Genomic DNA, 14,190 nt, shown 5'->3' with positions numbered 1-14,190 from the left:
TATATCCTAACAAATTAGAAGACAATGTTATTTCTGCTATTTATGTAAGAACTCATACGGACATGCGTTTAGTCTCATATTGGTTATTTACTGGATAGATTTTAAATATTTATATAGGATCAAAAAATCTAAATAATACATTCCAGCTAGCTTTTTGGATGAGATCTGATTGTTACAAATAGTATCAGAACCGATCCGGCCCATAATCTATGCGAACTAGACTACATTATAGCACGAATTTATTGAGTTGACCACGGATCGATTGTGAATAAAAAAAGAAAAAAAAGATATTTTAGGACTGATAATCAGAAAAACGACATGATTTGTTCTCAGAGAAAAGTATTTTTAGGACGGTGGAATGTATTAAATGATATTTTAGGACTGATAATCAGAAAAAGGATAAAACATGGTTTGTTCCCAAAGGAAAGTATTTTTAGGACAGTGTAATGTATTATAAAATTAACTTAATGGTATTTTGGTTTGAAATGTTGACAAATTAAAATCTTACAGAAAAATTATTTCCAAACTCAAAACTCCCTTTCATTAATATAGCATAAAACAAGATTAAATGAATTTCTTCCGATTTTTACAAATATGATATTATATTATAATATAATTATAGATTATATTATAATAAATTATTATATTATCATTGATAGCGTGTGTGAGAACGTGGATAAAGAAGACATGGACATCTTTAAGAGCATTGTCGGCTCCAAAGTTCAGCGTGAGAAGAACTTTGGTCACGTGCCCAATCCTAATTCGGCAACGTAAATATATGCTGCTCACAAGGGTATTTTCGCGAACCAACTACGCAGTACGAATCCATGCCCCATCTCTGCCGCTTGGGTGGTTCTATATACACCCCCCCTATTGCTCAGGACACCCCCCAAAAATTAAAAAAAAATTAAATACTCTCTACACCCCCCCCATTTGCTAAGGACACCCCTAAAAAATTAAAAATTCCTAAATTACCCCCCACCCTCCCCACCCCCTCACCTAAATTGCTCTCTACACCCCCCAAACCCCCCCCACCCCGCTCTTCCCCTCCAAAACACCTGCCGGCTTCTCCCTTCCGCCCAAAAAACCTCGCCTCAAGCACCTCGCCGGCGGCCAAACCCCCTCCGTCTCCCTTTGAACTGTTCCGCCCAAAGCACCTCGCCAACGCCCAAAACCCCCCCGTTCCCCCTTCTCCCTCTCGTCGCCGGCATTCTGTTCGGCTGCACAGAGCCGGACAGAACCCTTCTGTTCGGCTGCACAGTGCCGGACAGAAGCCTTCTGTTCGGCACTGTGCAGCCGAACAGAAGAGTTCAGTTGAGGGTTGCCGAACAGAAGGCTTCTGTTCGGCACAGTTCAGCCGAACAGAAGCCTTTTGTTCGGCGATCCAGTGCCGAACGGAGCACGAACCGTGAAAAAAAAAAATCGAAACAAGGTGGAACACGTACCTTTGCGTCCGATTCTTCGTCCCAAATCACTAGTTGCTTGTCCATGCTTCGAATGGGGCTTAAATCTCCTTCAAAGATCGCCTAAACGATGTAAATGGATCGAGGGGTTTAAGGGGGGTTTTTTTTTTCTTTTCAAAACGAAACGGAGGGGGGGGGGTGTATGAGAAAATTTCAAGGGTAATATGGTAATTACACTAAAGGTTAGTTTGGGTATTTTTTTTTTGGTTTTTTTTTTTGGGGGGGGGGGGGGGGGGGGGGGTGTCCTGAGCAATAGGGGGGGTGTATATAGAACTACCCCTGCCGCTTCCCCCTTTTTTTCCCCTTCACCCCCCTTCTTCCCCAAAACACCCCCCGGCCGGCCCCCTCTGCTTCGCTCGTCGACAGCCCTGAAACCCCCCAAGAATCGAAGTAGATCGAAGATTCTCTCGTCGATTCCATCGCCAATTCGGTCCTCGTAGGGTTTTAATCCATCGATCTCACTCTATTGCGGTTTACCAATCCTTCTTGCACTTCTTGGAGCTCGATCTTGGATCTTCTCTCCTTGGGTGCTCTTGCCCCATCGGTATGGATTCGTTCTTCTTCTCAGCGCTATAATTTGTTGTCATTTTCTGACAGGATGATGTTATTGTCCTGGTTGGGGGAGTGGATCGTAGCTGCAAGCTAGGGTCCATGCTTGCCTGAAAGATTTGCTGGGATTTCCGGTCCTAAATTTCTGGATTTGTCCGGATTTGAGCTGGATTAGGTAGTGCCTTGTAGGAAAATGGAAGTTTGCTCTCGTAATGTATTTTGTGAGACCGGGCTTGCTGGAATTTACACTCAGTTAGGGCCTGTTTTTCGCCTTTCTTTTCGTTCTGGCTGTGTTTCTTGCTGCAGAGCCCTGATTTTTCAGATAATTATTTTGGATTTCGTGTTTCTTTTACCCACCCACTTCGCTGCTAGCTCAGTCTAGCATAGGCAATTGCATGGACAAGGAATATATTTAGATCTGATCGTAAATTTTCAACATAAAAATTATAATTGTATTTTTTGATGGGTAGATTAAAAGGCTATTTTTCCCCATTATGTTCAGGTCTAACTTGCTATCAGTTGTTAGATACCAGATGATTGCCACTAATGGGTCCAAGTGTGGTAATGTTCTGATATAAGATGCCTTGGATGAATTGGGTTAGCTGTCATTATGCAATTACTGTTGAGATAATGCGGTGATATGGCAGTTGTGCAATCTATTTTAGTGCACTTAATTGCTTGATTAGTTCATTCTGAGGAAAAAAAAGGATAGCTATAGTTGTTTCATGGCTGGCCACTCATTAGCCCATCAGGATCATAATCTAGTTGTTCCAGACCATTCTCTTGTCATTGGCCAAGAGTTCCCAGATGTGGAAACCTGCAGAAGGACACTTAAAGATATTGCTATTGCTTTACATTTTGATCTTCGGATAGTGAAATCTGATAGGAGCCGATTCATAGCCAAGTGCTCCAAGGAAGGATGCCCCTGGCGAGTTCATGTAGCAAAGTGTCCTGGTGTCCCTACTTTCTCAATCAGGACCTTGCATGGGGAGCATACATGTGAAGGAGTTCGCGGTCTTCATCACCAGCAAGCCACTGTGGGTTGGGTTGCCAGATCCGTGGAGGCCCGACTAAGAGATAATCCACAATACAAACCAAAGGAGATATTGCAAGATATCCGTGAACAGCATGGGGTTGCTGTGTCTTATATGCAAGCTTGGCGTGGGAAAGAGCGAAGCATGGCTGCAGTCCATGGCACTCTTGAGGATGGATATCGCCTTCTTCCAGCATACTGTGAACAAATAAAGAGAACAAATCCTGGGAGCATTGCATTAGTTTATGCAACCGGTCCAGAAAACTGCTTCCATCGTGTGTTTATTTCCTACCGTGCATCAATATATGGTTTTCTGCATGCTTGCCGGCCACTATTGGAACTTGATAGGGTACAACTTAAAGGAAAATACCTTGGAGGTTTGCTTTGTGCCTCAGCTGTTGATGCTGATGACACACTATATCCGCTGGCATTTGCTATTGTGGACACAGAGAGCGACGAAAATTGGATGTGGTTTCTATCAGAATTGCGAAAGCTCCTTGGAGTTAATACAGACAAGATGCCTGTATTAACAATTTTGTCCGAGAGACAGAATGGCATCGTAGAAGCAGTTGAAACCCATTTCCCCACTGCTTTTCATGGATTCTGCCTGCGTTATGTAAGCGAGAGCTTCCGTGATGAGTTCAAAAATTCAAAATTAGTCAACCTCTTTTGGAATGCTGTGTATGCTCTCACTGCAGCTGAATTTGAGGCAAAGGTAACTGAGATGATGGAAGTTCAAGATGTTATGCCTTGGTTCCGTCTTTTTCCACCTAACCTCTGGGCTGTTGCATACTTTGAGGGGGTACGTTATGGTCACTTCACTCTGGGAATCACGGAGATATTGTATACTTGGGCCCTTGATGGCCATGAGCTTCCTATCGTGCAAATGATGGAACACATACGCCATCAATTAACTGCTTGGTTTAATGATCGTCGCAATATGGGAATGTCATGTTCCTCAGTTCTTGTTCCCTCTGCTGAGAAGCTTATTTCAGAAGCTATTGCTGATTCACGTTGTTATCAAGTCCTCCGTGCAAATAAAGTGGAGTTTGAGATTGTATCATCTGAGAGAACAAATATTGTTGATATACAGAGCTGGTGTTGCTCATGTCGTCGGTGGCAAATCTATGGTATCCCATGTGCACACGCGGCTGCTGCACTTCTATCTTGTGGTGAAGATGTCCGGCTCTATGCTCAAGAGTGTTTCAGCATTAGGAAATACAGAGAAGCCTATTCACAAATGATATATCCCATTCCAGATAGAAATCTTTGGAAGGAATCAGGTGAGGGAACAGAAGGTGGAGGTAACAAAGCAGATATTATTGTACGCCCTCCTAAGACTCGTCGGCCACCTGGCCGCCCCAAAAAGAAGGTTCTTCGGATAGAAAGTTTAAAGCGCCCAAAGCGAGTTGTTCAATGCGGCCGATGTCATCTATTAGGGCATTCTCAAAAGAAATGTACATTGCAAATCTGACACTTTTGGACATTTTCTTCTTCAATTAAAATCTTTGTTATATTCTTATATGTGCAAGGAAGTAGAATTAGTGTTGTATCATGCAATAGAAGTTTGTTCTAATTTTTCTTTTCATCGCTATATGCTCTTTATTTGATTAAAGCTGAGGATGCTGCTCTTTTATGAAAGCCTGTTATGGATTTGCTTTATAAAGATTCATTGAAAGCTCAAATCCATGCTTTCTTGTATTTCTTTATGTTACAATTCCTTTTGCTAAACTAGAGTCAAAGAAGTATGCGATCAGAGGCATGGACAAGAAAGCAGGTCATATGCGCTCTTTAGGTGCAGGCTGAGGCTTGGCAAATTTTGGTGGCGGTTAGTTTCTTCAGTGTTCCTGTATAATTTTATATTTCTTTATTCAGTAAACTTTGTCTAATTAAAATGAATTATTTACTTTAAATGCTGAATACTTTCTTCTTTCTATGTGACTAATAATAGTATATTTACCAAAAAAATACTTTTATATGAGGCCATATATATACTTATGTTATAAGGAGTATCAAAGAAAATCACACAACTAGGATGATCTGCAAGGATTTTGAGGAGAACTTCGTCCTGAAACTTTATATAAGAGAGGTCATTAATTGTTGAATGTTGGACATTCTTGGTTCCATGTTACAAGGGAAAGGATATTGGAATTTGCAATAGATGATGGTGTGAGAACCTGTGCAGGCGTGTGTTTAGTCCCACATCGGTTATTCGCTGGGTAGATCTTGGGTACATATACAGGATCAAGGAACCCAAATAATAACTTCCGGCCAGCCATTTTGGGTGAGGTCCTGGGTTGTTACTAATGGTATCAGAGCGGACCCGGCCCATAACTTACGTGGACTAGGGGACACTGCAGCATGGATCCATTGGGGCTGACCACGAGCCAATCGTGGTGTTTGTGATTAGATTTGAATAGATATAAACCCTTAGCTTGACGAGGACGTCAGGGCTTGAATGGGGGGAGTATGTGAGAACCTGTGCAAGCGTGTGTTTAGTCCCACATCGGTTATTCGCTGGGTAGATCTTGGGTACTTATACAGGATCAAGGAACCCAAATAATAACTTCCGGCTAGCCATTTTGGGTGAGATCCTGAGTTGTTACAGATGGTTCTGGCAAATGATGGCTATCACAGTAGCAAAATACTACCTAATAAGCTTTATAGTTTCTTGGATTATAACTTTTCAGTTCCTGGGATTGGGAGGATTTGCAGTTCTGTGATGCCCTCAATCAAATAAGTGTATTCTTCTGTCTAATTATTGAACTGATTTAGATGACTATTTGCATCAGTCAGCTGTCCTTGATGTGAACTGTAGGTTGGGTCATTGATGAGGACAAAGTTCTTTGAAATATGAAGTGAAAATCTCATCCCAAGTTTCAGATCTTTAGAATAATTGGGTTGATCACTTTCTGAGAGTGATGGCAGAGTGAAAAGGCATCCTTATCCCAAAAGAAAGAGCTTTTGAGTATCCTTTGATTGCCTGTGCACTGGCTTTTCATTATCCAATTCCACCCTACTTTATAGGCAAGAGTATTGTCTTCCATCAAGGAAGTCAGAGTAAGGTCTAGAGGTGGCAGGTCTAGAGAATTTGAATGGAAACCAACTTCTATGCATGTCTTTGCTCAAATACTCCTAAGTATGCTTGCTCCAAGTCTTTAAAATCACCTTTAAATGCTTCACCTTGAATAGAAGGACGGTTAAATGTTCAGTTAGCATTCCAAATATGATGAGGAATTATGGTAGGATGTGCGACCTAATTAATGCAGAGTCTGAAAGGTGAGGCTGGAAGTCATTGATATTGAATGGCCCCAACAGGAAGAAGTTAAATTGCTGGCAGGCATGCAGTGAAAATACAAATTAAGGAAATATTGCAATGTTTGTAGATTTACAAGGTCCCATCCAGGTTAGCCCGTGATTTTCTACCTAGGATACTTTTTTCTGCATGTCAAGAATGAAGAAGGTGGTGTGACACACACACTGCTTTTTGCTGCATTTTAAGAATGATAATGGCGGTACTGACACACACAGAGATACTATTCATGAAAGCACATATTTGAAAGGGTAAAAAAAACATTTTTATTTTTCTGTTTCATCATGGAAATCATATCGTTATGATCCAAAAACTTTGCAGAATCACCTTTTCACTGTTTTTCTTATTTCTTGCTTTTTCTCAAGATTATCTTAGAAATTGAGCTGAGATCCAAAAAACTTTGTCGAACACCTTTCTCACTGTATTTTCTCTTTTTGCATTTTCTCTTAATTATCAACCAAGGGACTGGCTTGTTTGTGGTCATTGTATGAGAGAAGAGAGAGTGACTGATGGAGATAAGGGAGAAACCCATCTTAACTGGAATTTGATTCCCTGAGCAGTATATATCTATCTGGACTGACAAAGCACATAAGATGATTTATGGCTATGGGCTCCAAAACAGTTATTTTGATTACCTTCTGGCGTATCCAAGGCAAAATGAGTCCACTTTCCTTCAAGGAACATGATCTTACTTGAAACCAAACAGACTTGAAAGGTATGTACAACACCAAAACCCAGTTATGAACTTATGTCAAACTGATCTAAAGTGATAGGATGTTAGTTGTCATACATAATTCCAAGTTTTTGCAGATATTGTTGCTTAATTTATTTCATACTTTTGTGATGTAACAAGCATCACAAGATCATAAAAAATCTTTATCATTAATTTGTTGTATGATCACTTTCCATAATGTACATATTGATAAAAGTATATCGAGAAGTTTGTTGCATGCGATTGTATTTAAACTCATGTTAGACATTGTTTGATTATTTTTTATGTTTTCTCATTTGCACTTTAAAGGTGAATTACTACGGCTGCTAATTTCAATCCACTTTAACCATCAATAGCTTACAAAGTGGACTAATAACTTACCTTAGCCTAAGCCAGAGTGTGTTTATAGCCAAAACTTTATGGTGTCTGTTTGGCTGTCTGGGTGCTCTGCTTTAGGTTGTCATTGCTTAGGACCCATTGGTGGTTGGACAACCTTGACATCAGCATTATCATGCAACATCACTGTCTTGCTGGAATTTTATTTATATGCATGGAGAAAAAGAAGATATAATGAAGAGGTTTATGAGTTTATATGTCAATAAGAAAGAGAATTTTGAAGTTGATGGTGTTGGACCACCGAGAAAGTTCTTAAGTTTCAAAATAATTAGTAATGGTGAAAGCAATTAATGAATTTGATAAATTTTAGCCTTATTGATATTTTATTTTTAAGATGATGTCTACAAGTATTATTTTTTAGGTGAGAGGGAAAGAAGCTGAACCATGGGTATGACATCTGGAGAGCTTTATACCTGAGTAAAGCAATTCAGGTGAGTTCTCGAGATTGGGCAAGTCCGTGACTCTTTTTATTTATTTTTCATTCTCTTTTTATTAACAAATCAACTTCTTTTTCTGTCTGTATTTTCTTCTTTGTTCTCTTTTCTCTTTCTTGTCGATTTCTTGCTGCATCACTCTATTCTGAATTTTGAATTTAATTTTATTATTGACGTTGTTGGCTTGTTGCTTGCATGATAATAACAAGAAATTTTGCCATGCATATGTTAAACATGTCTGTGTCTAAGGCTTTTTTTTTGGTGTTTGTGCACGTGCGCCAGGGAAAGTAGTCACAGCCTTCTTTTTCATATTGAGTCTGGGTAAAATATCCTGAATCTTGTAGCAACATGGGATTACTTGAAAGTACCTCAGAACTGGGAACTCTGTCCAACTGCATGTTCTTAAATGATTGGCATGGTGGTCTATCCTTTTGCTGGGATTTGAGTATAAAGATGAGAACTAGAGGAATATAAGGGAAAATGAGACTCTAATTACTTGTTAATTGGGTCAGGTGAAGGGAAACCTAAAAGATTGGTATGCTATACAGTATTCTTAATTTTGGTTTTGTTGATGTTTGAGTTGGTCGATGGTGTAACTTCAGTCATAGGGTTTGGCATGAGTGCTTTTTTAATTGAACTTGGATGGTTTGTTGTCATTCCTGCAATATTTTTTCCATTTTGCTTTATCCACTAGAGCTCATTTTAAATATCAGCAAAGTAACTTCATTGGCAGAGAAAACCTCCACCCAAGTTTCTTCAAAACATTCTTATGGAAGATAACAAACAATTTTATATTCTATGAGAATGAATTAGACCTTCTTAGAATCTTTTTCAAAACATGCATTTCACATATCTTAAGCTTATAAAGAATGAGAATGCCTTCATATTTTTTATGGTTAGATTTAAAGGTTTAAGGAAAAAACTTGCCTCCATACATCTGATGTATCTGCGGCTATTGTTGGGGGAAGTTGAAACCATTAGTCTTTATGAAGTAGTGGTTGTTGGCATGGAAGAAATTGTCTGCAGTCATACTTGAATTGGTCAGTGTTCCTAGTTTGATGCTTCAAACCGTAAGATGATTTTATTGTTTCTCCTGCAGGATGCACTTTCCCATGTTTATGTGTTCCTGCTTGCATAGGTGCGGGTGTTGGGATTAGCGGTTCTGGTGTCCCACAGCTATTAAGGATGTGTGATATTTCACATATAGCATATCAATGAAAGTTTATTTGGATTCTGATAAAGTAGCATATTTTTATTTTCACTATGCAATGGTTCTTTCCTATTATCTTTTAATAATGATTCCCTCTCTATTACTGCATACTACAAGCTCTCCTTTATCATTCGCCAGATTTTCTTAGTCAATGAATGATGGTGAACATGCTTGTTATTGGTTAGTCTTGCATCTCCTCAGAATTCTGCAACCAGATGTTACTGTCATGTTTCATGAACCAAATGAACTGAGCTTCCACTTTCTTGAAGTCACCATCGATGATTATCAGGAACCGTTGAGCTCTCAATTTATTTTATTTAAATAATGCTTTGATTTAGAAAGAGGTACTCTATATTTTGGGTTTTTTCAATTGCAAAATTGTAGGCTGCCTTTCTGTTGTTCTGTAAGTTAAATTTCAGGATGAGCTAGCTGTAGTTAAATCTCTTTGTCTCTGTTTCTTTCAGTTATTAATCGTGTCATCTCAAACATCCAAACTGGTGACAGGCTTTGGCGCAAAGGTAAGATTGGTCCATTATAACCTGAGTGTGATAGGCTCAAAGCCACACCGGATCTCATAGTGGCTGGAGTCTCGATGCCCCTGTTTATTTCAGACATCCAAACTCTATTTTACGTGATAGGAATTGTAAGCTTTTTGTGAGTAATTTTTAGAATATGTATCACAAATTTACCTTAAGTATCCTATTTTATAAAATCAAAAATGTTTTGACACATCTGGATCCGATGTAGTCTAATATTGTGGAAGGACTTACTTAATTTATTATATACTTATGTTTGCTAATATTTTAATGGTAAATGTTTTTTTTATTAAAAAAAAAGATGGTCTCTCATCAGCTTCATTAAAAAAACTAAATTGTTACATCTAGTCCCAGATAGGGATGAAAACACAAAATAAAAATACAATAAGAGATGAAGAAGGGAGTGAAGAGGGGATAGATATAAGAGTGACTAGAGCTGTCAAATTCCTTATCTGAAAGGTTATTAGAACCTGGAGTTTCACCTCTTCTCTTACTTGGCTACATAGATCCAGTTCGAAATAAATGCCCATCACCATACCCTTCCATGTTGCACTTATCCTGTCTAAAAACCAAGCTTTTCCCGTGAAATTAATGGTAAATAGTCAATTCTTGGAATTTATAATGTTGATATTACTATATGACTATAAGTTGTGGTCTATAATTTATGATTAAATGCTAGAACTTTTAGATATTGATGCTCTTTTGTATAGTATGGCTCATGTGGTAACCTGATATGCTTAGTGTTTTTTTTTTTTTTTTAACATATACTAGCGAACAAAACAAGTAGAATTTTTGAATAAGTAGATAAAAATTATGTGTAAACTTTTCTAAATTTTAAAAATTTATATTAAGAATCATATTATACACAAATGGAAATTTTTAAAAAAAAAGGAACAAGATTGAACAAGATTGCATTTTAAGTTTTTGATTTCAAAATGACAATATTATTCCTTGATGCAGAACTTATGCATTTCCAAAGTTAAGATATTTTAGAAGAATGTAAAAAGTGGACAAAAGCACTAAGAGATCTTGGTGGGTGTACGTGGAAGGCTTTACATAATTAGTAGCTTGTTTCATCTTTCATATGTAATTAGGAATTCAGGAGAAATTGTTTATGACTTGAAAAATGCTTTTGGGAACTCATTTGTATATATGAAAAGTTTTGCAGGCCCGCATATTGGTGGACTGGGCACTTGGCATTCAAACATCTATCGCATTGCACCAATTTCCTTGCGTTATGGTAATACCTTCGTGCCATGGGGTATAAGAAGCTTTTCATATGGTTATGGTAATACCTTGTTTTATGGTAACATCTATTGACATTAGAGAATTCTAGGATTGTCACGCTTTTATGTAAAAGAAAAACAATCGGAAAAGTTATTATACGCTTTGGAATTAAAGGAAAAGGAACTGAAATACGACTGAATAGGATAAAGAGTTAGGGAAAAAATTGGATAAAAATGTTATAAAGTTTTAAATAAATATATCAAAAATTAAAAATTCTTATTTTAATATAGATATGAATAATGTATTTGTAACGTATCCTATTTGTAAGATTCACTGTCTTGGTGTATCTTTATTGCATTATGTTAAAAGTTCATATTTAAAAATTCATGTTAACAAATAGGGTGGGTAATTTAAAGATTCATATTATAATTTATCAGACAAGAGGTTGATGGGTGAGTTGATGGGAAAAAAGAATCTCTGTATCAATTGGACGTTCTAACTAGATAATGAAGAGGCTCCCATTATGTGCATATGAATTTATCCCTCGTGCATATGATTTATAGAATTTGTTACCAAATATAAAAGATTAGTCGATTATAGAATTGTCGAATCAGTGGTAATAAGCTTTATGAATTTTTCATGTCCGCATAACAGGTGCTTAGAAGTATTTTCTTTTCATTGTACTGTAGATGCTAGAAACTAGTGATAAATTTAGCATTACAAAGATATAAAAAATATTTAATTTCATAGTTACTGAGAAAATTAAATTTTGGAGCGACTGATCTTATGACTTCCCACTCACGCAATCCGTTCTTATCTAGACGCTTTGGTGTTGAATATGTCTGGAGTGCGAACACTACTGAATTCTTGGAGACGGCAAGACTCAACACAATACTATTGGACACCCCAAGAATGGGCAAGTTTCTTGATGAGCCTTCCATGTGATGAATCAACATTGTAAGTTTTAAAACCTTAAACTCTCGACCAATTCAAGTTAAAATGTTAGCCTAAAAGTTAGACACTTCTATTATACTTTCTAGAATTTAAGTGTAGAGCACTTCAAGAAACTTATGATGCTTGGACATATGAAAGTCATTGAGATCTAAAAACAAGCCTGACAAGTTGGAAGTAGGTAAGTTTATTGGAGATAACTAGTTTTATAACAATGCTCTGAAAATAGCAACCCCAGCTTCCACTTGCTTCAACAGGATATAGGGTTAGGAGGGTAGGCACAAGCCTCTTTGATTTGCCGTTAAGTGCTGGATCCATTGAATGAGTTTAGTAGAGAATTCTGCCTCCAAAAAAGAAAGCCAAATGAGGTATGGGGACGTAGATGATCAAAAAGAAAAAAAAATCTTAATTGAAAACATTGTAGATTAGATTTTCCTCGATGCTTCAAACAAAAGATTGTCCTCTGGTATAGCGCGGGTCCTTTAAGTTCCGACCGCAATAGAATTATGGCTGCAATCTACAATAAAAGCATTCAAGTTTATTAGCTGTTCATAAAAGCAATGACATTCGATTTCGTGTTGGATTCATGGAATGAACGGTTTATTTGGATTAGCTTGTATTAACCCAATACTGCTACAACCCAAATCCTGTTGGAGAGAGAAAAAATTTATTCATGAACCTTTGTTTCTTTCTATAGACCAAGAAGCCCACAAATAAAATTTACGCTGAGACTAGAACAGGTCTCTAGAAAAATACCATAGAAAATTCAGTCCAATTCTACTGAATTACTTAAAATTATAATTTTCTATTTTAACTAGACATCCCAATAGAAACAAACATATAAGATTAGTTGCTCCATCTAGAAGAGGCATTGGAAAGAGAGAGTTCAAGGCTCCCAGGAGACTTGGGTTGGCCCCTTTCTACATCAGCTTCAGGAGCATCATGGCCATGGAGCGAGAGGAGCTTGTCAAGCTCGCTCTGGTATCGCCTCATCGACAGCAGTCATTGATTCCTATGGGTCGTGCGGCTAAAAGGGAGCGGAGAGGAGGGGAGGGGAGGAGAGGACCGATGGTGGTGGGGTGCTCATGTGGCATCCAAAATTAAAAAATATAGGATTCTCTGCAGTGTGACTTCTGCATCCATAGTGCAGTTCCGTCGTATCATCCATCTACAAGACGGACAGTTCACAGTTCTTCGTCACTGCGACAAGCTGTGTAGTGTACTAATGGTGCCTTGTTGTATTCGAAGAATGAGAACCATCCATCTTCAAAATGGATGATATGGTAGCTATCTATAATGGTACTGCACTCATCAATCCAAGAGCTCAAAATCAAAAAGTAGGCTGGTAGCCTGATTTCAGCCTTGGCTTTAGTTGCATATATAATCCCATCCACCATTTAGCATCCAAGGAAAGAAACTTGCGTGGCAGTGTTTTTTTTATCTGCGGGACATACCAAACCAGCGAGATACGCGCTATCAAGTTGCAAGGACAAGAAAGGCTCGTTTGGTTCGCGGAAAAAGGAGGAAAAGTGTGGTCAACGAGAAAGTAATGAGATGCCTTTTGTTTGGTTGGAGTTTTCAAAGAAGAGAGATGAGAAAGTTGTATTCCCATGGGAATATTATTCCCACATTTCATGGGAAAGTCTTTTCCATGAGAAACATAGGAAAGTTACTTTCCCATGAGGCGGGAATCACTCTTTTTTATTTTTTTCCAAAAAAGCCTTTCAGTATTAAAGAAGCATTAAAGATGCATTAAAGATCTAATTTTTATTAAGGGCATAATAGGAATTATACATAACTTTTCCAGGAAAGTGAATGGCCAACCAAACATAAGCACTTTGAAAATTTATCACTTTCTCATGGTCAACCAAACATGCCAAAAGTACTTTTCTAGGCATCCTTTTTCTAGGAATTTGTTTTCCAAAAATCATATTTCTAGGAGGAAAAATGCTTCCCGCGAACCAAATGAGCCCGAAGTGCCCATTGACGTGTCATTGCAACCAAGATTAATCCACAAGTGACATGCTTTCCGGCTCGTCAATACTTGGTCCAAAATGCAATTAATCCTTTTAACCTTTAAACTTTTTAGTCCATTCAGCAAAAGAAGGGACAAAGGAGGGGGCGAAAGGCACAATATAACTTTAAGGACGTCCTCGGTCGTGCTATCCACGTACACCATGCCGGGGGATCTTGCATGTTCGAGACCATTACCTTTGGGAAGCCAATGTTTGTTATTGCTTGATTAGCTACAAAGCCCGACTAGTTTCTCAGGTGGTTGAAATTGATTGGCTTCCTGATAGGTCGATGCATGGCATGTCAGTTTTGATCATCTTTGGGTAGGAGAGAAAACAGTATAAAATGTTTAA

General features: G+C 38.1%; 1 protein-coding gene across 25 annotated transcripts; it reads left to right on the top strand.

The window, feature by feature from the left end:
• The first annotated feature begins 1,749 nt into the window (after positions 1-1,749).
• On the top strand, positions 1,750-14,190 carry LOC103716264 (uncharacterized). Of its 25 annotated transcripts, none has more exons than XR_003387413.4 (7): positions 1,762-2,007; positions 2,515-4,502; positions 6,821-7,073; positions 7,828-7,897; positions 9,000-9,454; positions 9,575-9,628; positions 10,815-14,190. XR_003387413.4 is itself a non-coding variant. In XM_008804197.6 (2 exons), exon 2 carries the CDS (start codon positions 2,738-2,740, stop codon positions 4,517-4,519), a length of 1,782 nt encoding a protein of 593 aa, XP_008802419.4. In that variant the 5' UTR covers positions 1,750-2,007; positions 2,515-2,737; the 3' UTR covers positions 4,520-4,633. The 25 variants fall into 25 exon arrangements, 1 of the variants encoding a protein (XP_008802419.4); XR_015976777.2 differs by having other exon boundaries at positions 10,807-14,190; XR_015976785.2 differs by having other exon boundaries at positions 9,000-9,628; positions 10,815-10,886; positions 11,695-14,190.

Source organism: Phoenix dactylifera, chromosome 3 (assembly GCF_051530095.1).
Source record: "Phoenix dactylifera cultivar Ajwa chromosome 3, Ajwa_hap1_PhDact_Kaust_v1.1, whole genome shotgun sequence".
Classification (NCBI taxonomy): domain Eukaryota; kingdom Viridiplantae; phylum Streptophyta; class Magnoliopsida; order Arecales; family Arecaceae; genus Phoenix; species Phoenix dactylifera.
Note: the sequence above shows the minus strand (reverse complement) of the source record. Positions and strands in the feature narration are given on the sequence as shown.

Bases quoted from the DNA above. Each gene is read 5' to 3' on its own strand.
- LOC103716264 (XM_008804197.6), top strand. From the start codon at position 2,738: ATGGCTGGCCACTCATTAGCCCATCAGGATCATAATCTAGTTGTTCCA.